Genomic DNA, 25,099 nt, shown 5'->3' with positions numbered 1-25,099 from the left:
GTAACATCTTATAATATTTATACGATTACAAATACAGCTTTATTATAATTACAAAGGTGTTGGAAACGAAAGAAAATGTACCATCAGAGAGAAATAGTGTTTGGTAAAGCGGGTGATGGCGTATTGTTATTATAACACGTTGGTGATCTGAGACGAGCTTATTCCTCTTCCTCCTCTTCGTCTTCTTCTTCTTCCTCTTCTACTTCGACCTCCTCCTCTTCCTCTTCTTCTTCTGGTTCGGGCTCGAAGACAGGCTCCTTGATGTCGTCGTCATCGTCAGCGGCATGCTTGCCCTCTTCCTCGCCTTCGGGTGTTTCCGGATCTCCGGCCTTTTTGCCGGGCCTCTCACCGAACCATTTGGGAAGTTTGGCTGCAATTCCACAAGTTAACCCCACTCTTTCACCCACGAAGCAAAGCCAAGTAGCAAGCGTTAGATACATTGATGTTCTTACATTTTTGTCTGGAATCGAATTGGCCGAATTTGTCTTTCCAGAGTTTTTCGTTGACTTCCTTGATAATATCTTCATAACCCTGTTAAACACATAACTAGCACTCAGACAAGAGACAATTATTAGATTTGATTAAAAGGACACGTGACAAGTCACTGAACGAATAAATAACAAGGGGCGACGTGCAAAAGCCACGTCTGTGCCCACTTACATTTCGACCGAGTCGAAAATTCTTCTAACTTATCTTTCCACATTTTTTCGCTATGTTCCAGAAGTAAGTGATCAAAACCCTAGATAGAACAGAATTTAATACGCGCGGCGATCTAAACCCGGTCCTTTTCATTCCCTTAAATATCTCATCTACTTACACCTTCAAACAATTTTTTCTTGTCGTCGTACGATCTGGTGTCGACGCGACGCTCATATTTGGACGCGACTTGGATCTTGGGCTGCAACAAACCGGTCAACAAACGCTCCACTCGACTCGTACCGGAGACTTACAGGGTACTTGCCGGTGAGGGCCTCAGGGTCCAGACCCTTCTTCAGGGCTTTGTGTCTGAGTTGCTGTTTCTGTCTTTCTTTCAACTCTTTAAGCTGGAACACAAATTAGAACGATGCGACGCTGTTTACGTTAGTCTTACATCGTAGTCCTGACGTTTCTGTCTCTCCTCTAAGTCATATTTCTCTGTTTCCAGTTTGACGATGCACTCCCACAGCTCGTGAGCCTTATCGCGCAACTTGTCCACGCTGAGTCCGTCGAGCACCAAAGGCTTGATGCGAATGGACAGAGAGATCTTCTTCTCCTCTTCCAACTGCTCTTTGGTCTTGTTCCTTTCCATCTGAGCCGGACTGAGATTCGACTGTAATCAACACGTACAATCTCATTCTCCGTCGCCACCCCCCAACTTACGGCAGCATCCCTCTTGGTGATGGTGAAATTGGGACCCTTGTTCTTGTTTTGGTCCTTGAGCGCCTGCATCATGGCTTGACGCTTCTTCTCCGCCTCCTCCAAGCGCTGTCTCTTCTCCTCGATGTCGCGCTGTTTCTTCTCCTCAATCTCACGGACGCGGCGCTCTTCTTCTTGCTTCTTCCTCTCGGCCATCTTCCTCTCTTCGTCGGCGCGCGTCACCTTGCGCTTGGCCTGCTTCTCCTTCAGCTTCTTCAGCTCGTCCTCCTCCTTGGCGCGCTGCTTGCGCCATTCTGTGATGTACTCGCGCAGCTGCTCATCAAGGTCGGATCTCTTCTGATCTTGACGCTTGATGAATTCTGGATCACCGGCACCTTCCCTATCATCCACAACTCCGAATTAAAACCAGTCAAGACCTAATCTACCCCGGTTGCTGACAGCGACACAAACAGTCCCGCAGCGAGGGGCTAAAACCCTATTTATGCTCCACAAAAATCAAAATAACAAGAAAATGTTATAACCTTTACTTTCACACCAAAATCTCTATACTCGCAAATAAAAAATAACAACAATAAATTTCAACTTTCTTATTATTCGTGAGTATTAAAAATGCACACGAGTTCGCTAATTTTCAGCAAATAAGAATATTTTTTCAAAAATGGCTGCACACAAATGCAACGTTGCCGTTACTGAAGGGGTTACAAGAGCGAACAGTTCATGATTTTGTCCTTTTGTGTTTCGGTGGTTAAATTTAGAGTAAGAATTTACTTCAAAATAGACTCATTTTAAGCAAAATATTTACGCGATGCTTTAATTAACTAGATTTGAAGCCTTAACCTTGAAAATTTATTTGGGGGTTGGTGGCGACACCTATCGACCACAATTGAAAGTAATGAGTTTTGAATATTTCTTTTTATTTTGAGTGTTATTTTTCCTCTTGGTGAGGGTAAATAGGGCTGAATTGAGGCTAGTCTAGGCGTGTCAGCACACAAAAAAAGTTAAAAGTTGTCAAAAATCTTAAAAGCTCTGGAGCGTCAGATAAGCTGGAAAAAATCAGAGGTTAAGTTGAACAGTCCTCCGGAAGATGTCTTCGACCTAATGGTAGTAGCGTCAGAAAAATACGAACACAAGGCGAAGTTCACGAAGCCAATCCAAGCTCAAAACGAGTTAATCCTGATTGTTACGTCCTGACTGCACACGAACCCCTCGATTTGTGGTCTTTGAGGGGTTAGCGCACAGAAAGACTTAGCTGAAAAGCGATGTTGCCACTGTTACGGAAGTTGGACTTACTCGACTTTGGTGGTTGTAGTTGTTGTGGTCCTGTATGGGACACATCACACAGGCAGGGGCGTGAGTGGAAAGGAAAGAAAAATTACAAAATAAAAACTGTTTTAACTAAATGTGAAAAATAATCAATTTGGAAAAACTCTAATACTACTTCTCAGAAAGGAATTACTGGTGACTAGTTTTCTACCAAACAATACTGGGGGGTCTCTACCAGGAGGGATTACTTACTTTCTGCAAAAAAGAAACAGGTATTAGATTGGTGATAAGTATCTAGTGAGACTATTAAATGGAACACACAGCCTCAAGTGTGCGTTTTTGACTAGCTACGGGGGAAACTTACGTTTCAACGACTTCCTCCTCCTCTTCCTCTTCGCTAAAATTTTTAACAACGATTAAAATAAAATCTGACAGGTTGACCCACCTCTAATAGCCACAAAGCGAAAAGGTAAAATAAAAATAAAGAAAATAAAAAAAAATGCAAGCACCTGTTTACGCCCCAGATTAAGAAATACTCACGAGTAGACTTCTTCGTCGTCGGACATGGTTAAAGGCGTTTAGGAAAAAACTCTGGAAAAAGGATGAAATTAGCGCCTTGCCGGGCCGAAGGTCGGACTATCTGTGCCGTCCGACCAAGTAAAAATATCGCTATTGCCTAATGTTCTCGAAACTTGGACACAAAACAAACAATTGGTTATATTTAGACGGCCCCGCAAGATCTTCGCTCGGGTCCACCGATTTATTCCTATTGCTAATTAGTTGGGTGCAAAAATCTGCCAGAAGAATTTTTATTGGATGTTTTCGAATGTGGAAGCAACGCGGTGCTCCTTTGGCCGACTGTAAAGTACACCGCGCTCGGCGTGGCTGTATTTGGCAGCGCAACTCGCCGGGTTATTCTTGGACCGACGTCTGCACCGCGCTCCCAAAATAATCCCGCACGGAAAAGTGCCGCGATTTTGGGAAAAATCGACACGGTCTGGAAAAATCGACACGAGAAAATCCCCGACCTACTTCACGTCCAGCCAACCGTTCTCGAAATTTGCCAAAACCTCAAGAAACAATCTGAATCGCGAAAGATCTTCCGGGGGCAAATTTGCAAAATATCTTGTCGGGGGGCGTGAAGTAGGTCCTCGCAACGGGTGCAACAAAAATTCGCAAAGACACTTACAACAAGTGGATGACAAAAACCGGTCCAGGAGCACCACACAACTCAGGGAGTCCGCAGTGACTGTCTTATCCCCAGGTCGACTCTCCGGTGAAGATTCTCTTTTGCGCGCGCACTACACCCACACCGGTTGCATTTTTATTTAGAAACAGAAAGACAGCCGGACTCTCCTCAATGAAAAAATATTCGCCGACTGCTGTAACCGATATCGCTCGCATAAGGCCTGCGGGATTTTCTGGAGACCTGGAAGGACCGGGGGCGGTAAAATCGCCTCTACCGCGACACCTACAAATCACTAACGACACCGCTCCAGAGCCGCGTCCCTTGCGAAACTACTTTTATGGACTTGCAACTTTTTTTTTTTTGGTCATTTCATACTTCGAATTCTTTCTATTTTTGCTCTGACGGGTGCGTTGATTTAGATGTAACAGTAAACTAAGATTTGGTCCAGCAAAATTTGGCTGCTAGATTATTTTCGTAATATATCACTGTATTAAATCTGTTCGAAATTAGCACCTCTAATAATCCTGGCGGTGATCGAACTCTACCACAATCGCGCCCTTAGTCCTATTTTGCCCAAAAGGGCGTCAATCCAAAGCCCTCCGACGTATCACGTTTCTCCTGTTTCTGCTTTAGGAAATTCGCAATTCTACAGGTTCGTGCGTAGATCACGCGAATAATAAAAGGGCTTCGTTTTCGTGGAGTTTTGGTTCAGGTCTCCCCTTATAAGGACCGGGCTTGTCGAGTAGAGCAACGCGAGTCTATTCTTGTTCCTCCCCCCACCAGCAGGAAATCCGAATATAAATGAGAAACATCTCTCGATTCCATTTTTCCCCTAAATGCTTTCACAAATAATTTCTATTGCTTTTCCGGTGGGGAAGTTGCCCGATGACATACGCGTCCAGGAATAGATTGGCCGAGTAATATTTTCCGGAGTTCCGGTCCACATTTGTACCAATTTGCTCTCGGTGTAATTTAAAGTGTTTGCAGAAGCAAAATAAACAAGCGGTTTATAACAACCTAATTTTATTAAAACGTACAACACTGTACATGTATATATATAAAAATAAATATTTTTGAAAACCGTTTACTCGGTAGAGACGTAACACAGTCATGGCTTCACAGCTAGAAACTACTCGCTACAAATATTTTTTTGATTTCGTAAGCGACGCTTTTCAACTTGTCATTATTTAATTCGGCTTTTTTGGAATAAGAAACCCAACAAAAAAAAATTTAGAACGAACGGGAACGCGAAAACGTCATGTCCCCCTATCTGACAACTGCTTTTTCTTCAATTTAGAAAAAATATGGAAGGCCCATTTTCAATCGATTCATTAATGTATTTATCGATTCCTAAATGTTTAAACTTATTTCTGTGGCTTCTATACTTGCAAATACTACCAGGTGCGGCCATGTTAATCTTTGTCACATGACAATTGGAATTTTTACCTAACAAACTACTTTACAACCTCTTTACCCTTAACTTGCTTCTAAAATTGCAACAATTTACGCTATTCCTTTGCTAAGAGAGTTTCTATTCCCATGGACCACACCAACATGTTGTCAGTACAGACAGTTACTTTAGCGGAAACGTCATCATAGGTGTTTGATGAACTCACCAACCCCCCAAACTCCAATTTTGACTGATCTGGAATAGATGATTTTTCAAAAAACTTGTTTTTTAATTTATAGTCGTCTCACCTAGATTCCACTTAAGCCCCGACGAACTGGCGTACGTTGGCGACTTGAGAGGTATCAGAGCGCACCACTCGCGACTCTGCCTCAAACTGGGCGGCACGTGTATCGTGTGCGTCCCATCTTGCAGCAGCCACGTGATCGAGTTGGATGCCACCTGATACACTTTGACTTTTTTCAAGATCCTAACTGCCTTACACAGAGTATTGATATTTGCCAATATCTGATCGATTCTCCCACTGGTATCTGCAATAACATAAACCTCTTCTACCTGAAGACCAACTTTATTGGTGAACAACTCTCAGCTTGTCCAGCGCTCACCTCGAGATTCTGCGCCGCGCACGCTTTACTCAGCTCCATCAGCGCCTTGGTGTAGTCTGTCTCATTCTGGTCTGGAGTTTTGACAACTTTGCTTTTGTGGCTATCCACAAAATAATCTACAACGTCCTTGGGCACGGAATCCATATCTCCGGTGATAAGGTCGGGGGGAGTGATCTTGTCGCGGTCCAAGTGGTGAGTTTTCAGCCACGACAGCCACCTCTCGGTGCCACCATCTACAGTGATTCGGATTTTCGCTGGAACCGACTGTTTAGCGAAAATTTTTACTTTTATTGGGTTGTACCTTGGTTCCATAAGTTAAGTAGAAGGCTCGGGGGTAGTGTGACGTAAGTATTCAGGATAAGTACGGCGTAAGCGGTGGTTTTGTGCTTAGAGAACAGGTTCAGGCACGGGTTCCATACTTCGTCCCGTTCTCCACGAAACATGGTCTGAAAAACGACGATTTTTACGGAAGGTCACAAACAGACGCACTTACTGATAGGTAATTACACATAATTCCGTTTTATTGGAAGTTTAGCGAGGTAAATATAACCTCCAAATTGCTACGAACATGACAATTGACAGATACACACGTGGTACACTCACCCGTTGACAAACTTTAAAAAACCAAAAAAAAAAAAAAAATACGTCCACGGGTTGAATAATTATTCAAAGAATGGGCGCTTCTGCTCGATAAAATGCTTCAACACTCACTGCCGAATTTATATTTGTTATTAACTCTTAGATTAGATAAATTATTGGAGTGTAATTAATTACCACTTGATTGAACTGGGTTGAACTATTGCAAGGATAGATCGTGGAGATTACAAATAGAGAAAAAAACAGATGTGAATAAGTAATTATCCAAAAAAAGTATTCAAAAACAGCGCCTAATTAATTAAAATGAGCAGAATTTTCGTCGACACACTTTTTTTAATAGTTTGCAGCAGAAGCACCTTTCGATACCTACTGGATTGTTTTTGTGTCTGCAATAAACGATGCAAAAAACTGCAGTTCACCGTGTAAAAGGGAAACGAGGAAACAATTCCGATCGAAAGTCTACAAATATTTGGATTTTGATGAACATTTTTACGTGAATTGAGTCAAGCTTTGAACGAAAATGGTTTACAACTACCCCATTTATAGAGCGAACAGAGTTTAGCTTCAACCATTTACCTAAAATAATAACGTCGAATGGTAACTGGTTGGGATAGTGGTTAATTCCAGTTTTTTGTGTTGTGTAGGATTTCAGAGGGTAAAAATGAGTATTGTTGTGTAACGAGTAGTGCTACATCATGCTGATGAGACGGTTTGCCGCCTTTTTTCATATGGAATAGGAAGAATTCTGGATTTTGATTGGTTGTAACAGTTTTGTGCAAGTTGATTTAAATGGTGAGATGACAGATTTGTTAAAATTTGTTGGTATTGGGTTAATTCGCAAAAAAATATACTGAGGCTGAAATTAATAGATTTTATTTGTGTTTTTGCAGTTACAAATATTTTGAGTTGTGTTAGTAAAAATATAGGAACCTGACTTTTTGAATAACGTTCGAGCGCAAAAACATACAATTCGAATTAAAATCCATCATCTTATCAAGTAGGAAAGTATTTATTTATATGAAATGAACACAAACTTACAACGACCTATGTTAAAATGTAGGTAATTTACGTACTAGAAAATTAGGTCTAAATGAAAACAGAATATACTTTAAGGGACAAGGCACATTAAAAAAAACTATGATATACTTAAAACGAAAACCTATTGAAACGCCGCTTCTGCCAGCGGCAGTCAAACTTCAAATTTCGTAACAAATCATTTAGAATTTCAAGATCAGCGCGAACGCCTGAATGGGTCCGCGTCAAACATGTGCCCAACAATATTAAAACACATCATCGACACATAGAGTCTCTTCTACAACTACGATAACACTTTAGGCGGGCTGCGAGTGGGCGCCCTTCTTGCCGATGAGCGACTTGTGGATGTGCGGTATGACGCCGCCCCCGGCGATCGTGGCCTTGATCAAGCTGTCCAACTCCTCGTCTCCTCTGATCGCGAGCTGCAAGTGGCGCGGTGTAATCCTCTTCACCTTCAAATCCTTGCTGGCGTTGCCGGCCAACTCTAGCACCTGCGCCAAAAACATAACTCCCCTTCTAACCTCAAAACCGACTCACCTCAGCCGTCAAGTACTCCAAGATCGCCGCCGAATAGACGGCGGCGGTGGCCCCGACGCGGCCGTGGCTCGTCGTGCGGTTCTTCAAATGTCTGTGGATCCTCCCCACCGGGAACTAAACAAAACAACACGACCGTGTCAACCTAACCTGCAAGCTGCCGCGTCGTGTTGACAGACGCGGCCGAATGGGGCGCGGGGCACTCACCTGCAGACCGGCCCTCGCCGAACGCGACACCGCTTTGGCCTTTGCCTTGCCCGAATCTTTGCCTGCTTTGCCACCAGCCTGCGAACAAACGCACGTACAGTGACGCACATTGGGGGCGCGATGCTTCGACACTCGCAAAGCGACATTTTTGGGGCTCCGGGGGCCGAAAATGCGACCCCCAAGGATAATTACATCGAATTACTCACCATTTTCACACAGACGCCACTAACGCTTTCACTGCACAACTATTACAACGGCTTCTCTCAACGTAGCCCGCCAAATGATAAATTTTAACCTATAAGCGACCATCTCACCGGCACGTGACCAACACCGACCAATCCCGACGCCGCAACGATGCGGCTAGTTCTGACGACTATCGATTGGATGACTGCTACGCTTGGCTTGGGTTTGCGACCTTGGCAAATTAAAATTTGGAGGGAAACCCTCACCATCATTACTAATTACCAATTACTAATTACAAACAAAACTCACCCACAACCGAATCATCAACAAAAATACCGACACAAACACGACGAATTCTCACGTTGCAAAATATTATTCTACTGTTAAATCTCGACTTTGACCTCCACGTACGCTTCTCTTCCAGTAATTAATAAAATTACACTTGAACCTGTACAGTCTTGGACTGCTGAAAATTAATTTGCGTCGTACCGTACAACAGACAATAGCAGTTGCATAAAGTTTAAATAATTAATTGCTATCCAGTTAAATCGATTACTTATCACAGCTCTAAAAAACGGAATTTTAATTAATTGATAACGATACCAATCAATCCCGAACTGTTTATTTATCCATCGCAGATCTACGTACAATAACGAAATCCATCGATGCAAATTTATTTCTCTGACGATGATTGTCCTATCTCGAGACGTAATTATAAAAACAAAGTGTTTATTTGAATTGCTGATTGCATCGCCGTTGAGCTGATGATAAAAGCGCTTTTATACTGTGCGATTTAGTAAGTTCGCTTCAAATGATGTAAACTTCCTGAAAATGTGTTCAAAAATCCTAGAACAGGCGTCCCTTTATTGGAATGTGACGTAGAAAATTCTAATAGAGACCACCATCATTGGCTAGACCATCTGGTACCACACTTAAATACACAAATTTTATTCAAATATTTGTTTTTCTAGGTCTACATAAAACGCAATGAAAATCTTCCTCTCAGTTCTCTGATGTTGAAGTGGTTTCGATTTAAAATTAAAATTTTTAGGTATATTTTAAAGATATTTTTTATTAAAATGCACACCACAAACATTATTGGAGACACAAAGATTTTTTATTGAATTACACGGCCACAGAAATTATATCAGACAGTAGAAAAACTTGCCAAAATGTGTGCGATTGAAAAACTACTTTTGAAATATGTACATATATTTAGAAACATTGATGATTTTTTTATGGAATGGTGGCGCCACAGAGATTAGTGGAGACACTATTGAAGATTTTTGAGTGAATGGCAACTAAAGATTTTTTTTATTGAATGGCACACCACGGCGATTATTGCAGACATGCAAAAATTTTTTATTGAATGACAAGGCCATAGAAATTATTCTGGACATTCTTGATTTGTTACTGGCATTATATCAGACAATACAAAAAGTTGCCAAAACGTCTGCGTTTGGGTAATCCTTGAAAGGTCTGCTTTTGGCGAAAAACAACTTTTTAAGAATATTTGGAGACATTGAAGATTTTTTTAAAGAATGGCAAGACCAGGACCACAGAGATTATTTGACACATTCTTGAAGATTTGTTAGTGAATGGCAAAGCCACAGAAGTTATAGGAAACATTCTTTAAGATTTCCAAATGAATGGCAACACCGCGGGGATTATATCAGACAGTAGAAAAACAAAATGTCTGCAATTAGGTAACCTTGGGAAGTCTCCCCTGGGCGAAAAAGTACTTTTTAAGCATATTTGAAGACATTGAAGATTTTTTTATAGAATGGTAGAGCCACAGAGATTATTGGAGACTTTCTTGAAGATTTTTGAGTGAATGAAAACACTACAAGGATTATACAGGATGAGCAACAATAACTGTTTCAGTTGGCAATACAAAATTTTACATGAAATTTTCAAGACTGAATTGTACCTATTTCGGTTTGTTTTATTGACACTATTGACAGCTCGTATACATTTCATATTTAAACGTCTTGATTTTTGTATTCTTTTATTAATAAAATGGTTTTCTCGTTGGAACATGACATAAAAGTCACCAGAATTTATTGCCAACACAATCAGTAATTGTTGTCATAGACCAAAAATTGTTGTCCACACGGTATTAGACAGTAGAAAAAGTTGCCAAAATGTTTGCGTTTGGGAACCTTTGAAAGGTCTGCCCTTGTCGAAAAACTTGTTTGTTGTGAATTATTTATATTTATACAAAATTACAGAGTAGTAAAATAGGCAGTGTTATTCACATAAAGTACGTTAATCTAAGTACGGCAGAATTTACAAAAATAAAATCACTCGACATATCATATGACCTAGTTAGGACTATTTATAGCACCATTTAATTCTGCATTATTGGCTTACTAACAATTCTGCACTTTAAGACTATTCATCCGGATCTACGATGTCCTCGCATCGATCCTCGATCTCGTCCTCGTCCAGTTCCAAACACTTGGCCCACTCCTTGATGTTGATCCTGTGGTCGTTGTCGGCATCACAAGAGTTCAAGAATGGGGCGATACAATGTTCGAGAGCCATGAGAGGGGCACGGATTGGGAACAACTCGTGCCGGGAGACAGATCTAGACGACTCGATGAGTAAAAAGTCAAAAATTGCCGCATCGGTACCTGTCTGGAGGGAATCCGTCCAGATCGCAGAACTTCCAGATGGCCGCGTTGGTCCAGCGTCTCGTCATGTTGGACTCCGCCTCGCGCTCCATCTTCAAGTAGTGCGGGGTCAGCTCGGACCTGTCTGCCAAGTCCCTCATGATGTTGAAGAGCCAGTCGCGCATCCTTCGTGGGAAATCCGCCATTTCGTCTTTGGTGCATTCCTACACAAGAGACAACATCTCGCGGTACTGCTAGGTGTATCTGGTACTTACACGCGTCTCGCGACACTCGCCGTAGTACTCGATGTGGACGTGCTTGTAGTGCTCGCCTCTGCACTCTGGGTCTCCTCTGTCGCAGAGACAGCGTTGTTGGTAGACGGCGCAGTCGGAAGTCCAGGTCTCGTTGTGGTTCGAGCAGACCTTCCTGCGGGACTCCGTCTCGACGGGACACGTGGGGATGCACACGCACTGGGGCTCACCTTCCGCGTCCACTTCGCAGACTCTACCAGCGCCGCAGTGGACCTTAATGCAAGGATCTATCAATGGAACTTTGTTGTCTTGGATCTCTTCGTCTGGGACTTCAGGTGGCGCCTCCACATCAGGTTTCTCCGGTTCGCTCTTGCTGACGTCAGTTTCTTCGGCGGGCTTCCGGTGCTTCCTGTACTTCTTGTGTTTCCTCTAAAATGCAGCGGTCAGAACTGGTCGAAACCACAACTTTCTACTTACGGTCTTCTCGGCGTCGCCCTCGGTGACGAGGAGCAAGACCACGATCAAGAGGGACAAGTGGAGAAATTTCATCCTGACTGGTAGAGTGTTACCTGGAAAAAGCCTTGTGCTATTTAGAGAGAATTTTATCGATTCTGGATGCAACAATGAGATTTGGCGTATGCCAGGCACTAATCTATTTCCATCGAGTTTATGAACACATGGTTTAATGCTCGTTTCTGGAATGACATCATAGTTTACATTAGAACCTACGCAAAACCATCAAACTGTGAAATAGTGGAATGGTCGCGAAGCAGGACAAGGAAGCTCGACTGATCCATTTTCGAAAGAAATCAAATTATTTTTCGACTGGGCGGACAAATATTTGCACAAGATAAGTCTGATGGTCAGAGCGGCGACGCCCACGAGACTCGAACGTCACACTTTTTCCTTTCTTTTTTTAAATTTATTTAGAGTGTCTGATGTAGGAGGAAAGAGTTATCATCGCGTGTTCATCCTGTGGTTTATCAGCAGGAAGTGAAGATTGTGCGATCTAATTCTCGCTAAATTCTCAATAACTTCAAGGATATCGTGAAACGCACGATGAGGTGGTGCCACATCCTGCACGGAACGTTTCTCCAATTTACAAACAAACAAACCGAATTCGTTGAACTTTCAAGGAAACTGAAATATGTGTGGCGGCGACTGACACGTTACATGCATCAAGCATTCTATTACGTCTTACGAGTGAATCTGAAAGCTTCAAGAAGTGATGTTTCTTCTATTTTTTAGCGCGACTTTTCGCTTATCAGCGTTCGACGAAGACGGTTTCTTCAAATGTAAACAATAAGATTGTCGGGTTTACTTTACTTGGAAGTTGTTGCCAATTTTAGAACTATCGTCAACTTCCGAATCTAGACTGGTAGAGTTTATCAAATACGCCATTTTTGATCTGTCGAGAAGAGTTAAGCCATCAAGGCCGGCAAATGCGGTCAAGTCTGATAACCTTTGTATATTTAGGATAAAAACGATCAAGGAGTAAGTTCTTGTGTATAAATAAAACAACCGAAATTCGAATCGTAGACAAAATTGTCGTTATTTTATCTGAAAGTCACCCCTTCAAGAACTTTTTATTCGTTTGTCGAGTCCCAAGAGCTGGGAATATTTTAATAATTATTAGCACCAGATGCGCTCGATGAGGATATAACAGTCTTGGTGTTTATTTATTTTAAACAATGAGTCAATCATATTTAATCTAAAATGTCATCCTTTTGCCAGTTATTAAGTAACAAATGAGAAATTATTAAGACTTGAATTACGTCAGGATTATTTTTGCGCGCAACAAATATGTGCACTTCCTCCACAGCTTCGACAATTTATATCTGTCGTTCATGACATTTTTCTTAACTAGATCGACTCTCCAATTGTTAAAATCTTGCAACAGAATTATGTATTTTATGACACTCGTCGAAGCTGTCCCATTAAAATACGATCGAGCATCGATAAATAAAATTGTCCTTGTTAAGACAATTTAAAGATTTTTTTTATGACGTGACAATTGCTTTTTTAATGTTAGTAAAAAATCAAACACATCACAATACTTAACCGACAAAGGAATTAATTTCAACCAAAAAAATTATCATTTTTGATAGTTTCAGCAAATCTGATATCGCCACTCTTAATTCTGATAAAGCTGACGGTGCTGGATGAACACCTGTGAGTGCGATAATTTTTTTACGCTTTGTGCTTTTGCAGAACAGCTGTAAACCGGTTGAATTTAATTAAAATAAGTGGGAAAAATTATCGAGAATTTTTCACACACTTAACACCTTTTTCGGCTGACACTTCGAGTAAAGAAAATCTCGCAACAACGTTAAACCCTACGGCAAATATGAACATGAAAGTGTTAAGAATCATTTGTCGCGCTTCTTTTGGACATGAAGATTTCGGCCAGAATTTGTAAAAAATTTCTCTTCCACGCTGTCGAAATTTTGGACCGCACCTGTTTTCTTTACCTTCTCGTTTTACTGTTTCCGTTCGCAAGTCGTAAAATATTTGTTCTTACATTGAAGGAAAAATAGTAAAGAAGTGTTGGACGGGTGTAACTCACCAGTTTCGTCGACGGCGACCGCCTTGAAGCCACACACCAACTGTTACAAATGAGCTTCCAACCTCCGGCTAAAGAGATGGAACAAGTAAGCGCGCTGCAGCGCCCACAGATCATTCGCTAAGAAAACATGAATCGCAGAATTGTTCTCTCCAATCTTCATCGTCTGTCTCGCTTACGGCGCATTAAAGGCCATGGAGAGTTCGACAGGACGTGGGTAAAATTGGGACGTCTGTTGTCACACGCAGCTCCATTGCTGCTTGAAGAGTTTAACATATGGGCGACCCATATGTGGTTTTTTAATTTAATATCGTTGCGTGACATCGGTTTAATTGATCAGGGAAGGAACGACTCGAGGACGGTGGTTAACGACTAGTTGAAGAATTTTTGTTTCTTCTGGAGAGTCAGATGATTGGGTCAACAGTGCGGCCGGAGTGATTTGGGGAGTCCCGGAACGAATAAATAACATTTTTATTTGCTTGTTTTGCACATGATTTATTTATTTATCATATTGTACAAAGCTGTAAATAAATAAATAACACAATGAAGATCGGCAACAGTAAACTTTTTCCTGTTATATAATTTCCAAATAAACTTCAGCAGTGTTGATCCGAAGTTAGGCAACTCAAAGTACACGTGCTGTATTTTGTGTTGCCTAATTCGCACTTGTAAGGTAATCCTCGCTCTCAATGTCTTCGTATGCCTTCTTTGCGTGTTACGAGCGAGAAAAACGACGACTTGATGTAACAATTTCCTTTAATGTTACTAATAACAATTTGACAATATTACAGGAACGACAAACTGAAAAAAATTGAAACTTCATCCGTGACTAGTGGAACCTGCACAAGTCTTGGTTTTGAGAAGGAAGAACTTTGGTAAGTGGTGTCGGTGTTTTTGAGAAGGGGGTGGTGAGTTATCACAGGGGAAAGGAACGAGCGCTGCGAACAGATCGAGGAAAATGAAGAGTGAAACTAAGCCTGTAAATAACATTCCACTGTTTCACCAAGACGCTTTTATAAAAATTAACAAAACACTTGACAGTAGTTAACAGGGAGAGGTCCCTCTATTTATTTACATGTAAAGTTTAACTTATCGTGGACGCTACCGCTTGAACATAACAAGTAAATGGTGCAAATCAAAACAAATGAAAACTATCGGTAGTTGTAAACGTAAATTGTAATGGATAACATAAAAAAGAACGAGTGACCTGTCGGTGGTGGTAGACTTTAGGCGAACATAGCTGCGATAAAATAAAGGTTTTTGTCGTGTATAAAAATGGAGTTGTGTATTTTTGTTGGTACACACAACCGAATAAAAACAAACGGAAAGTACCTAAATGAGCCTTAAAAAAGATAAATACTTAAAGTACAGTATGCAAACTGAAAATACAATTGAAAAAACCTTAAAAGTAATTTAAATTATGTTTAGAACCATATGTATAGGTGACCTTAGAAGCTAATTGCACTAAATTTTCTACTAATGTAATATCATCTCTTGTCCACATAAAAAGACTACCGACTGACTGACTATCGTTTTCATTAAATTTATTATTATGTACACCTGATCGTAACGTACATTTGGCATTAAAATGATAAAAAATAAACGGTCGCTAGTAGAAAATTTAGTAATGAGTTAGCAGCTACTAACATCAACATGCATACAGCTGTTAGGCTATCAATATAAAATAATAGGTTGAAAAACGCACGACCCGTGGCTGTTGACCTGCTGTTGGATATATTTAAGTTCAAACCATGAAATTTGTCATGAGACACTACACTACGCTCAAGAGACAAGACACCTCTCTCTCTCTCGTGTTGCTCAACATTCAATCAACACCGATTACTTTTTTTTTTTGTTTAGACCAATCGCATTATACAACACAGCCAATAAGTACTTGAAAAAGAGAACTATTAGTATGATTGGTATGATTGGCGTCGGATTTGAATGTCCAAGCAACGATCGCTAAACAGATGGTTTGATGTAAATACACTGCAGCTAATGAACCACTATTGGCACTAACGTCATAATTAAACCGTCCGGTAGACTTGAACACTGCACGTCCCATACACGCTTAGAATTTCAGTTTATGCATTGCAATGATACGGGATGGGGTGGTGGCGGAGCTAGCGGCGGTTGTACGTGTTGGGCCCGCGATTCGGGGGCCCTCCGCCTCTGTTGTAGTTGTTGGTCCGACTGGGAGCCATCCCGGTCGAACCGCCGCCGCTGCCTCCGGTGGCGTTGTTCCTGTTAGGGCCACCGAGGCCGCCGGGACCGCTGCGTCTCGGACCGTTGTTGTCCCGGGAGCGGTTGTCGTTGCTGCTGGGACGACCGGTCCCGTACGACTGACGGTCCTTCGTCTTCTTCTCCTCCACGTTCAGCTGCGTCCCGTTTTTGTCGTCCTTCGGGTAGAAGATCGGCTGCAATCACACACTCCATCCTCACCACCGCTTCTCGCAAACAACATCTCCGCTACTCACCTTGGCGGCGAGACAGTTCTGCACACCCGTCTGCGTCTCGTAGGTTATGAAGCCGTAGTTCGGAGGGGCGCGGCCGCTCGGCACCGCCACCTTGTTAGTCGGCTTGCTGTGCACCCTCAAGTCCAGGATAGACCCGAACTCGGAGAAGATCTCGCGCAACTCGTCTTCGGTCGCGTTGTGCGGCAGATTACCCAAGAAGAGTTGGTTCTGGTCGCCGAAATTGTTGCCTTGCGGACGCTTCCTGTCATCTAAATACAAACACAATTAACACACTCCCTCTCTTTATTTTCGTCACAAACATTTTCTTACCGTCTTCATTGAACGAGTTTCTCCCCGGCACTCCCCTCCCCGAGTCCTGCTTCTGGAGTCTTTGCTGATTGATTCTGGGACCGCGATTCATGTTGTTGCGATTTCCCAGACCTTGATCACCTCTGGGTCCCATCGTCGGCTGCAACACACAAAAATAATTAATACAGGCGGTCGTTTTACACTAGGTCCCGAGAATCGCGCCTTGCGGCACCCCGGACGTTGCGTTACTTACAGGGGACACGGATCTCGGGGCTTGAGCTTGTACGGATGTCGCCAGCGGTGGGCTGCTGAACGGCACGTTATTTCCCGATTTCAAAAGATTCGCGTACGTTTTCGGCTCATTGGAGGTCATCACTGCAACAACTGTTTTAGTGTCGCCAGTCTCGAAAACCTCCTCGCCCATACCAGGCTCGGCACTTAAATCTTGGGTATCTGCTTCCGGTTCCGTCGTGTCATTGTAGGAGATTTCAGGTTGTTCCTCGACCACAGGTTCAATCTGTTGATTCTCTTCGATTGGTGCGGTCGGATTCAACGGTTGGACCATGTTGGTCGGTTGAATGTTGGTGATCGGGGCCGGTATAACTTGTCCTTGGGTTGCACTGACGTGAGGGACAGGACCTGGAACAACGAATCCTTCACAACAACTGGTCCGCAACCGTCGTCCCGAGGTTGTCTCACCTGGCAGAACGCTAATGTCGTCGGGGTGGACCGCCCCGTTGACGGTAGGAACCGCTTGCGGGGCCATCACGTGAGGAGGAGGTTGATGGTGAGGAACCGGTGGCATGTTCGGCTGCATGGGAGTGGTGGTCGGGTTGTAGTAGGGAATCGGAGCCTGGTTGATCTGCTGGACGTCGCCCAAAACTTGACGTTCCTGCGAGGCGTCGTCCTCCGGTTCGGACCGGTTCTCGGCCTCGCCCTCCTCATCAGAAATGATCTCGTCTTGGTATCTGAAGATGTCGTTATGGACGTAGTACTTCTTGGGACTCTGGGCAGCCAACACGAACGTCTGGGTGAAGCGTCTCATCGGTTGGCCCGCGTTCGACAGCTCCCCGGTCACCTGGACCACAACGCCCTTCCCCAGGGTCGCCTGGGAGTCGACCTGGGTGATCTTGGCGTGACAGTCGTGGAAATTCAGCTGTTGGATCTTCTGGTGGATCTGCTTCTGGCCGATGACGGGGCTGGTCTCGCGGTTCGGTGGGTCCAAGCCCCCGTGGACGAACGACGAGCTCTGGTTGTAAAACCTGCAGCATCCAAAAAATATACCATTATTTCAATCTATCCAACAACGATGCGTTTTTACAACATGAAACTAGTACAAATACTAGTAGTAGAGCGTGTATTAATTCAGGACTTGAAAAACGTTGTTGTAGATAGCAACGTGATTACAAAAATGTAATGCTTGCACGTGTAGAAGACGACACGCAGTTGCATCTCATATTTCAACAAGACAACGAGTAAAGTATTAAATAACGATCTTTTTCTAACAGCATTTCTTAAATAACAGGGTTTCGAAAAAGTGAAAGTGAAAAAAAAAAGACCAAACCATGTTCTTTAACATGGTTATCATAATATTTCGAAATCTACTCAAGCGATTGACTTTCAATTTTGTGTGTATCTCCAGTGAAGGTCATTATAGTCAGTATTAAAACCAAGGCAAAACCTTCTTTTTAATGTTTGGGTACGCAAAAGGTAGTAAAACACACGACAAAATCAATAGTTCATTCGCAAAATGTTCTTTTTTTAATTTTCCTTTTGGCAACATTCTTTTTGCGGGAATATACATAATCGCCTATAACAAGCTTTTATTTGTTTGAAAAAGTTTGCATATTATGTCGAAGCATTAATAAAGTTGAAGACAAATGAGAGAATTTGTCTACAGCGCAAAAGCGAAAAAAATCCCCAATAAATTATAAAATATCCTACCTAGAGTAGGATGACACCACATCCTTAAAGAGATGGTTTCAAGACAAAACAATTGACCAGCTCGATCACCGAATCTGAATCCTACTATTTTGCATAAAAATTTAGATTCAACTTTAAAAAATTGCAAATTTATTCATGCATTTATTTGTAATACCTTGTAGCTTCTTGGTAAGTTGTTTGATGTTTACTTAACAAAGTCATCACTCGTTAATCAACTTAAATGCAATTATAAACTTAGCAACATTTATTTTCATTTACAATGCATTGTTTGTAATTGTGGTTTAATTGAAAATTAAATAAAACCGATAAAAAAGACTTGTTTTGATATTTTCCAATTCTTTTTCTGGAAGCTTTCAAAATCAGACAATCAGCCTCCCTCTCTTATCCGTTTCAACCCCCAACCCTTCTTCAGTGAGGGCCGCCAAACCCTACTGAAACAAATCCCTTAGGAACGTACTTTTTATCGACTCATTCCCACGATCATTTTGTACATCTCTGTATGCTCATGACAACTAGAAAAACCGACAGACGACACCCTTCAGAAGCACAACAAATTTTAAAGACTAAATTAATTTCGTTAGACTGATCACTGCACGAATAAAAATACCAACACTATAAACCTCGTCTTCTCATCTTGCACATGATCAGGTTGGACTAAAACAAAATTAAATTTATTCGACTTATGCTTTGCACAAATGTACGTTCGTTTCAGCCTCCCGATGATTTCTTTTTAAATCAATTTATATCAACAAATGTCTTTTTTCTAATTAGATTCGTGACTGAGCCTTGAAATCGTGAAAATTTAACAAACCCTATGAGAGGCTTCCAAAATGTCCGTCCCCCAAAGGGCGACCTTGAGAAAATGGCGCCTGTTAAGGGTGGTTTCAGGACTAATCCGTCAGGTCTGCCGGTAGTAACGTCCCCTAGATCCCACAACGGACGCTTTTCGCCACTAAAAACTTGAAACATTCGTCTATTCCCCGACTCTTTTATATTTTATTACGTAACCTTCCACGTGGACGGTCGTTCGTTTTGACTGTTCCACTCTTCTAAAGAAAAAAATCTCTCATTCCCCTAGAAAATTTCCATCTTATCGTGGGCTGTTATCGTGCGAATGTGAGGGTTGATATAGATGTGGGTTTTGTCGTCCTTCCGAGAACCGATTTGATAAGATCGACGTCTTTATTTTTCCAAACTACACACATACGCAACAAGAAAAAATGTCACATCGAGCTGGTGCAAAATTTAAGAACCTCTCATAGATAATTGGCTCGCGACGTAATTACAACCATTAAAAAAATTTCGAGTGGCTTAACCTAGAACGTACAAATTATCATACTTCGTTCTTATCTAAATTTAACCGATTTATTTATCTTAATTATTAGTAGGCACTAATTAATGGTGTGTACCGTTCCCAAAATATTTGCAGAACCGATGCCGAATTTATTACTTTCCCTAAACAAAACAACAAATCGAGTATTTTGCAAAATTACCAAAACAAATAATGACGCTTCCGCTTTGCACAATCTGCTTATCCTACTCGTAAATCTTCACTGTCACGATCAATCACTGTTTACCAATATCAATGAATTTCGCAACTAAGCTGCAATTTACACGTTACCTCATTTTGTCAGTTATTATCCCAAGTGCATTCTTTATTGCGATTGCAGCCGTAAAAGCCTCGCTTTAACATATTTTACATCATCCGATAATTGCACGCAATAAACATAAAACTGCATTTTAATGCGTTTTTTCTTCTTCACATCTTTGGGGAAAAAGTGTAAAGGGCGTGACTCACGAAAACACAATTGAAGCGAAATTCGCGTGACTGAAAAACAGCGACAAATCTCGACTGGACTGTGAAAAAGTCAATAACAATTAATTTAAAAGTACAATATTTATACAAAACTCGATCCATCGCGAGCGAAACTGTTCCAAGGACGCCGCTTTGCAGATCTAGACTTGATGAACAAGCAATGGGATCGAATGAAATTATTTCTTGTCATCTGGATAATTTAGGTAATTACCAATTTGTTGTATTGTGGCGATACTTGTTGCCAAGCAGTACAATAATTGTAAACAGTCCATTCAACATTAGTTTGGTATTGGAAAATTATATTTGTTTAATTTTCAAATCTTATCTCCCCCAAACTGGTGAGGCATTTCATTATAGGATGCTTAAAATTATCTACTGAGATAGACTCAAAGGGGGTTCACCTAATTTGGAATTGATCAGTTTGCTGCAACTACACTAGTTGACAAACATTGAGAATGGTGCACCTCATGGGTAGCACATGTTCCAGAATTGGGTGTTGGAGTGCACTTACCGATGGAGATGAGCTGGGGCCTTGTTGAGTAAAGTGTAGTATTGGCGCACAAATTCCCTTCCTACACTTTGGGGTGATGGGGGAGCCTCCATTACCATTCCTGATGCGTTATTTGAACTTGAAAAACTGCGGAAAGTGCCCTGCAAAAGCTGACCTATAGTGGCCTTCCTGCCTCATCCCAACCCTTATCAGCACGCGCGTTCCCACCTCTCGGCAAAAATCTCAACAGACAAACAAAGGGATTCCATAATTATTGCACACATGGAGCGCAGATAAGTGAAATTTCTCGCAATCGGCGGCCGAAGCCCGATCTGGCGGCAGATCCCGGCCGATCGGTGCGTTAGAAGCGGGGTGAAAGTGCAAGGGACCCCCGAAATATTCAGGATAGTCGGGAACGAGCGGAATTTGTGCGGGCTCGAAAATGGATCATTGTCCATGTCGAATCCAGGAAAACCCGGTGTGCGATTATAAGCGCGATTTGCGGAAGGAACGCGACTGTCTTGTTGCTTACCTCTAGGAAGTCTGCGAAGCGAGTTAAGGAAGTATCTCAGATTCAATTCAATTATTAACACGAGTGGAATATAATTGAATTGCACAAACGCCGCAAAAGCACGGGTGTAAACTTCATAAATTGGCAACTTAGTTCCAAATTTAGTCGCTACGCCGGCCAGCGCCACTCAAGGCTGTTATTATAATCTAGAACCCGGGTGACGAAGTGAAGTGCGCGTGCGCGGAAGGAAGTGAGCGAATTATTGATTCGGCGGGAAGTTTGACCCCGAAAAATTGGAGGGAACGACTTGAGCTTCATTCAAAAAACGTTAACAGATTGTTCCCTCCAAACACTTTGTAATACTTCAAAAATTAATTAACAAGCTGGATATTTATGATCAAGTTGCTGAACTAAATGTCTTGTGTGGCATTTTAATGTCTAATTTTTCAAAATAAAATTAATTGGAATTTTTCACAAATAATTTCCGATGATGGTTGAGAATTGATGCAAGAATCAACATTGATAAATTTTAACACCAAGCCTGTCCAAGGTGAAAACGGCATCCAATTAATTATGATGGGTAGCCTATTTTAAAGTCTGCCACAAGTTTTTTAGATTTAACTAAAATCCACCACTTTCGCACCTATTTTTCAGTAAAAGAAAAAATCTTTCGTACGTTTTTTGGGGGTGATAAACAAAATATACCAATTGATTGTAGTGTCCATTTTCAATGATGTGGACAGTAAATGATTGTAAAAAATGTTGGGTGCAATAATTAAACGTCCCATCGAAGAAAATGTTTTCGCTACTACATAAATAACGTAGGTAACGAATATTTGTCAAACACAACAATCTTAATATGTTGATTGCAAATAAACAAAAAATCCTCTCTAATTGTTTGAATACTTACTGTATTCAAAGTATCCATAACTTCCTCCGTAGTTTTTGGGAGCGGTGGTTGATATTTTTGCCCGTTATTGTACAAAATGTTACGAATATGACAAATGTCACGAACAGATAGGTACCCTAGGTAGGTAGGTACTCATTTCTTCACTGTGATATTTTAATACGGGATGTATTATTTTGGAATGTCTTTCGGCTGCTTCTTCTACCCCCTTTCTTTTTACGCTGTTGCTTGATGATTTAACTTTTTAATATCTTTAGTGATTATGTTTAGAAATTATATTTTCTATAATTATTGTAAAAACCTTTGCTTTGCAGCATTGCAGGAACGTATGGCACATCTCCAGTAAGTTTCACCGCTTTTCAGTAGGTACCTACTTTGTCTTTGGTAAATTTGGCAGATTCCACAATTAGCACTTCTTTTCCACGTTCACTACTAATATTGAAAGTTTCCATAATTGCGATACCGAATACAGTAGAACTAACCTCCAACACGTTTAACAAGAAAATAAAAATTGTAAATATCTTAATTTTAAACTTTACCCACCACACCCCCAATTCTAATATCACCCCTCGCTGCAATTATATGAAATTTTCGGAATACATACACTATATCCACTGATTATTATGGAAGAAAAGAAACAGGTCCAATTTAAGGGTAGGATTAAACAGTCAGGTAGGTCGCTAGCGTCCAATTTTGAATGATACATGGCAATCACAGTCACCGCGATAAACTGAGGGATGCACCAAGAGATACTTGAATATATGTATATACAGGATGTTTTAGAAGTTCAGGCGTTCCTTTTAACATATGATAGTATGCGTTGTTCTAAAGAGTTTTAGCCAAAATCACTTTAGTAATATCATTGTCTAAGGAGAATATACATATCCCACCTCCACCCGGCGGCACGGCAATTTTGCCGGAGTACATACACTATTACGGATAATACTACCAAGTAATAGTGCAGTGCTTAACAACATAATTACCGGCGTCTCGCCTCCGCATTTTGACTTTTTTGTGTTTTATGTTCTGTGTCAATGTTAAGGAATTTCCTCACGATGTGACATGAGTATAATAATATACCTTTTTGAATTTCAACCACCAATGTGTTCTCTAAGTCCAAAATTTTTAAATTTTTAAAAAGAGATTGGGGTACTATTCCTGTTGCTGAAGATACAATAAGTTTATTTTTTTGAAATTTTTGAAACCGGACCTGCTCAAATTTGCGGTGATTTGTTAGAAATCAGAATTGACAAAAAAAAATCAAATGAGCATGGACGTTAATCAAAAATATTGTTAGAGCTGTCATCTAATTACATAGTCAGAATGGCTTTATCATTACGAAAATAATGAGCTCACAGATACGTTGCTAATGTATGGACAATGTTATCACGTTATCAGAATGCAGCTGCGGCGTCCAGAAAGTACGCAGAACGATTTCCAGAAAGACACCATCCTGGGCCACGTCAGTTATTAATCTAGTACTGTCGTGAGCAATTAATTTTGATCGTCAATGTCATTTCACAATTTGGTTAGATTGTCACAAATAAAAAAAATTCCCTGTCTGATTATGCCCACGTCAACAAAGTGTCAAAAAATTTAGAAAAAAATGACAATTAATGTCATACAACATGATGATAGGTTATGATATTTACGACTGTTTTACAATGGAGCATTTTCGATTGCGTCAAAGAATGACGTTGACGACCAAAATTTATTGCTTGCGACTGTACCTACAGCGGAGAAATAGACAGGACCGGACTCAAAATTTTAGAAAACAATAAAAATATACAATCAATTATCTCCGTTAATACAAACATTTTACTAAGAAGAAAATTCTTAAGAATAATGTATCATACCTGGTGTTACAAGGAACGCCTCAACATCGAAAACATCCTGTGTAGAAAAAATATTTCGGTACTTTTAGGGGTAATGAGGGTTAATGAGAAATTCTTAGAAATTAATGATGCAGCCTGTTCGGTACACAGCGTAGAGGGGTACACAGCAAGTATTACTAAACGTGGATGAGTTGGGATGAGGTGGAACAGTCGAAGACAAAGTCTCAGGACAAATATAAATTCATAAATTGTAATTGTTAAACCACGAAATAGTAGATTATGCGCCGAGGGAGTGAAGTGCATGATTTTTACCCGAGGTACAGTGCAATCATTCACTCCTGAGGTGCATATACTATTTTTTGCACGACCCAACAATTTTAATTGAAAAAAGTCGAAAATTTGTAAATTATTTTTAACTTTTATGTTAAATTTAAGTGTCATGTTGACAGTTAAAAATAATTTTTAACCTTTCGACTTTTTTCAAATAAAATTTTTGGATCGTAGATATCTGCATCTCGGAAGTGCATGATTGTTACACTGCACTTCGAGTAAAAAAAGAATTACATAATATGAACTAAATAATGTATCATAAAATGTTGAATTGGTTATGCGTTTTTGCCCGAGGGAAAAAAAAGTTGAACAAAAGCTTGAGTTGGCTATGTTTTTTTGGCCAAGGGGAAAAAAGAGCCATTTTACTCCATACAATCAGGGAGTAAAGTTGCTCATTATACAGGATGGACCATCGTATGGCATATTTGCGATAAAACCTTTTATTTTTTAGTAACACCACATTGTTTCTTTTCGTCATAAATACACATTATGAAAAACAACTCATAACTCCCTTGGGATATTTCAAATTTTTTCGCCCTTCCCATTGTTTACAACAAATTCATGAGAACGAAACTATAGTAACCATATATTCACGCAATCTTCCCTGCAAAATGTTTTTTAGAAAGTTTTAACTTTTAAGTATAGACTAAAAAATAAAATATTGTATGCACCAGGGGAGATATTCATGTTTTTCC

The 25,099-nt window shown here is 40.9% G+C and overlaps 5 protein-coding genes across 17 annotated transcripts; all 5 read right to left on the bottom strand.

Moving 5' to 3' along the window:
* Positions 1–5: 5 nt before the first annotated feature.
* Positions 6–3,955, bottom strand: LOC138135631 (troponin T, skeletal muscle-like). Of its 5 annotated transcripts, none has more exons than XM_069054413.1 (10): positions 3,809–3,955; positions 3,160–3,210; positions 2,984–3,016; positions 2,647–2,676; positions 1,360–1,735; positions 1,091–1,309; positions 951–1,043; positions 818–898; positions 661–739; positions 6–370 (listed from the first exon to the last, which is right to left on the bottom strand). In XM_069054413.1, exons 2-10 carry the CDS (start codon positions 3,183–3,185, stop codon positions 159–161), a joined length of 1,149 nt encoding a protein of 382 aa, XP_068910514.1. In that variant the 5' UTR covers positions 3,186–3,210; positions 3,809–3,955; the 3' UTR covers positions 6–158. The 5 variants fall into 5 exon arrangements, with proteins under 5 accessions (XP_068910514.1, XP_068910513.1, XP_068910515.1 ...); XM_069054412.1 differs by lacking the exon at positions 661–739 and adding an exon at positions 453–531; XM_069054414.1 differs by lacking the exons at positions 661–739; positions 2,647–2,676 and adding an exon at positions 453–531.
* An 859-nt stretch (positions 3,956–4,814) lies between these two features.
* On the bottom strand, positions 4,815–7,045 carry LOC138135634 (thiamine pyrophosphokinase 1). Of its 4 annotated transcripts, none has more exons than XM_069054423.1 (5): positions 6,954–7,045; positions 6,123–6,267; positions 5,822–6,075; positions 5,507–5,771; positions 4,815–5,453 (listed from the first exon to the last, which is right to left on the bottom strand). In XM_069054423.1, exons 2-5 carry the CDS (start codon positions 6,262–6,264, stop codon positions 5,317–5,319), a joined length of 798 nt encoding a protein of 265 aa, XP_068910524.1. In that variant the 5' UTR covers positions 6,265–6,267; positions 6,954–7,045; the 3' UTR covers positions 4,815–5,316. The 4 variants fall into 4 exon arrangements, with proteins under 4 accessions (XP_068910524.1, XP_068910520.1, XP_068910523.1 ...); XM_069054419.1 differs by lacking the exon at positions 6,954–7,045 and adding an exon at positions 6,315–6,596; XM_069054422.1 differs by lacking the exon at positions 6,954–7,045 and adding an exon at positions 6,425–6,594.
* Positions 7,046–7,275: 230 nt separating this feature from the next.
* On the bottom strand, positions 7,276–8,606 carry His2Av (Histone H2A variant). The gene is made up of 4 exons (XM_069054424.1): positions 8,401–8,606; positions 8,195–8,272; positions 7,991–8,104; positions 7,276–7,944 (listed from the first exon to the last, which is right to left on the bottom strand). The coding sequence occupies exons 1-4, from the start codon at positions 8,401–8,403 to the stop codon at positions 7,750–7,752; spliced, it is 390 nt and encodes a 129-aa protein (XP_068910525.1). The 5' UTR covers positions 8,404–8,606; the 3' UTR covers positions 7,276–7,749.
* Positions 8,607–10,568: 1,962 nt separating this feature from the next.
* Positions 10,569–13,964, bottom strand: SPARC (secreted protein, acidic, cysteine-rich). Of its 2 annotated transcripts, none has more exons than XM_069054417.1 (5): positions 13,810–13,964; positions 11,721–11,812; positions 11,268–11,672; positions 11,014–11,216; positions 10,569–10,967 (listed from the first exon to the last, which is right to left on the bottom strand). In XM_069054417.1, exons 2-5 carry the CDS (start codon positions 11,790–11,792, stop codon positions 10,772–10,774), a joined length of 876 nt encoding a protein of 291 aa, XP_068910518.1. In that variant the 5' UTR covers positions 11,793–11,812; positions 13,810–13,964; the 3' UTR covers positions 10,569–10,771. The 2 variants fall into 2 exon arrangements, with proteins under 2 accessions (XP_068910518.1, XP_068910519.1); XM_069054418.1 differs by having other exon boundaries at positions 11,721–11,823; positions 13,810–13,895.
* An 881-nt stretch (positions 13,965–14,845) lies between these two features.
* rin (ras GTPase-activating protein-binding protein 2) lies at positions 14,846–21,512 on the bottom strand. Of its 5 annotated transcripts, XM_069054411.1 has the most exons (8): positions 21,354–21,512; positions 20,843–20,982; positions 17,271–17,833; positions 16,998–17,210; positions 16,825–16,946; positions 16,593–16,731; positions 16,284–16,531; positions 14,846–16,223 (listed from the first exon to the last, which is right to left on the bottom strand). In XM_069054411.1, exons 2-8 carry the CDS (start codon positions 20,938–20,940, stop codon positions 15,930–15,932), a joined length of 1,677 nt encoding a protein of 558 aa, XP_068910512.1. In that variant the 5' UTR covers positions 20,941–20,982; positions 21,354–21,512; the 3' UTR covers positions 14,846–15,929. The 5 variants fall into 5 exon arrangements, with proteins under 5 accessions (XP_068910512.1, XP_068910511.1, XP_068910510.1 ...); XM_069054410.1 differs by having other exon boundaries at positions 16,825–17,225; XM_069054409.1 differs by lacking the exons at positions 20,843–20,982; positions 21,354–21,512 and adding an exon at positions 19,327–19,499 and having other exon boundaries at positions 16,998–17,225.
* Positions 21,513–25,099: the final 3,587 nt, after the last annotated feature.

The sequence above is a fragment of the Tenebrio molitor genome, chromosome 7, assembly GCF_963966145.1.
Source record: "Tenebrio molitor chromosome 7, icTenMoli1.1, whole genome shotgun sequence".
NCBI classification, from domain to species: Eukaryota; Metazoa; Arthropoda; class Insecta; order Coleoptera; family Tenebrionidae; genus Tenebrio; species Tenebrio molitor.
The sequence above is the reverse complement of the archived record's forward strand: the minus strand, read 5'-3'. Positions and strand labels throughout refer to the sequence as shown.

Excerpts from the sequence above, each read along its gene's own strand:
- His2Av (XM_069054424.1), bottom strand. Across the intron at positions 8,105-8,194 it reads CGGCGAGGGCCGGTCTGCAG|TTCCCGGTGGGGAGGATCCA; the intron begins GTGAGTGCCCCG and ends TGTTTTGTTTAG. Across the intron at positions 7,945-7,990 it reads TGGAGTACTTGACGGCTGAG|GTGCTAGAGTTGGCCGGCAA; the intron begins GTGAGTCGGTTT and ends TTTTTGGCGCAG.
- SPARC (XM_069054417.1), bottom strand. The coding sequence starts at position 11,792 with ATGAAATTTCTCCACTTGTCCCTCTTGATCGTGGTCTTGCTCCTCGTC. Across the intron at positions 11,217-11,267 it reads GCGAGTGTCGCGAGACGCGT|GAATGCACCAAAGACGAAAT; the intron begins GTAAGTACCAGA and ends TCTCTTGTGTAG. Across the intron at positions 10,968-11,013 it reads GACGGATTCCCTCCAGACAG|ATCTGTCTCCCGGCACGAGT; the intron begins GTACCGATGCGG and ends CGAGTCGTCTAG.
- rin (XM_069054407.1), bottom strand. The coding sequence starts at position 19,484 with ATGTTTCAAGTTTTTAGTGGCGAAAAGCGTCCGTTGTGGGATCTAGGG. Across the intron at positions 17,226-17,270 it reads CGACATTAGCGTTCTGCCAG|GATTCGTTGTTCCAGGTCCT; the intron begins GTGAGACAACCT and ends GTTGTTGTGAAG. Across the intron at positions 16,224-16,283 it reads AGAACTGTCTCGCCGCCAAG|CCGATCTTCTACCCGAAGGA; the intron begins GTGAGTAGCGGA and ends GTGTGATTGCAG.
- LOC138135631 (XM_069054413.1), bottom strand. The coding sequence starts at position 3,185 with ATGTCCGACGACGAAGAAGTCTACTC. Across the intron at positions 1,310-1,359 it reads TCACCAAGAGGGATGCTGCC|TCGAATCTCAGTCCGGCTCA; the intron begins GTAAGTTGGGGG and ends TGTTGATTACAG. Across the intron at positions 740-817 it reads AGAAAAAATTGTTTGAAGGT|GGTTTTGATCACTTACTTCT; the intron begins GTAAGTAGATGA and ends TGTTCTATCTAG.
- LOC138135634 (XM_069054419.1), bottom strand. Across the intron at positions 5,772-5,821 it reads GCGCGGCGCAGAATCTCGAG|GTAGAAGAGGTTTATGTTAT; the intron begins GTGAGCGCTGGA and ends GTTGGTCTTCAG. Across the intron at positions 5,454-5,506 it reads GGGGCTTAAGTGGAATCTAG|ATCAGTCAAAATTGGAGTTT; the intron begins GTGAGACGACTA and ends CATCTATTCCAG.